Source organism: Carlito syrichta, unplaced genomic scaffold (genome assembly GCF_000164805.1).
Source record: "Carlito syrichta isolate Samal-C Ts95f unplaced genomic scaffold, Tarsius_syrichta-2.0.1 Scaffold316266, whole genome shotgun sequence".
Classification (NCBI taxonomy): domain Eukaryota; kingdom Metazoa; phylum Chordata; class Mammalia; order Primates; family Tarsiidae; genus Carlito; species Carlito syrichta.
The window spans coordinates 158,226-159,097 of NW_007260362.1; the positions used below are offsets into that span (position 1 = coordinate 158,226).

Below are 872 nucleotides of genomic sequence, written 5' to 3' on the forward strand. Positions count from 1 at the left end.
AAAAAAAAAAAAAAAAAAGAATAGCCATTCAGACTAGAGTAACTTGATATCTTATTGTGGTTTTCATTTGCATTTCTCTGATAATTATTGAATTGCTGACACTAGCATGCCGTCATACCTGGCCAATTTTTTGATTTTTTTTTTGAGTCCCTCTGTTGCTCAGCCTGGAGTGCAGTCGCGAGCTCATGGCTACCACAGCCACCATCTACTGGGCTCAGGTGATTCTATCACCTCAGCCTTCCAAGTAGCTGGAACTACAGGCACACACCACCATACCTGGCTAATTTTTTGATTTATTGTAGAGATGAAGTCTTGCCAAGTTGCCCAGGCTGGTGTCCAACTCCTAGCATCAGGCAATCCTCTTGCCTCCACCTCCCAAATTGGCATGAGGCACTGCACCTGGCCACATTCTTTTGTAGAGATGAAGTCTCACTATGCTGCCTAGCCTGGTCTTGAATTTTGGGGCTCAAACTATCCTCTCACCTTGGCCTCCCAAACTGCTGTGATTATGGGCATGAGCCATCATACCCAACCTTGCCGACTTTTTCTTTTTTTTGAGTTGGAGTGTCATTCTGTCAACCAGGCTGGAGTGCAGTGGCACACTCACAGCCACCGCAGTTTCGACCTGCTGGGCTTAGGTGATCCTTCCACCTCAGCCTTCCAAGTAGCTCGAACTATAGAGGCACGCCACCATGCCTGGGTAGTTTTTTAGTGATTTATTGTAGAGACGAGGTCTCACAAAGTTGCCCAGGCTAGTCTCGAACCCCTGGGCTCAGGCAATCCTCTCACCTTGGCCTCTCAAAGTGCTGGGATTACAGGCTGAGCCACCAGGTCAAGCCATGGGATGTTTTTCCATTTGTTTGCGTCATCTT

The 872-nt window shown here is 47.4% G+C and overlaps 1 protein-coding gene across 1 annotated transcript in view; it reads left to right on the forward strand.

The window, feature by feature from the left end:
* LOC103276597 (uncharacterized protein C9orf85) overlaps nt 1-295 on the forward strand; it is a 99,154-nt gene extending 98,859 nt beyond the window's left edge. Inside the window, exon 5 of the mRNA XM_008074004.2 lies at nt 148-295. Coding sequence (XP_008072195.2) covers nt 148-248 — 101 coding nt within the window. The 3' untranslated portion in view covers nt 249-295. The remainder of the gene's footprint in view (nt 1-147) is intronic.
* Nucleotides 296-872: the final 577 nt, after the last annotated feature.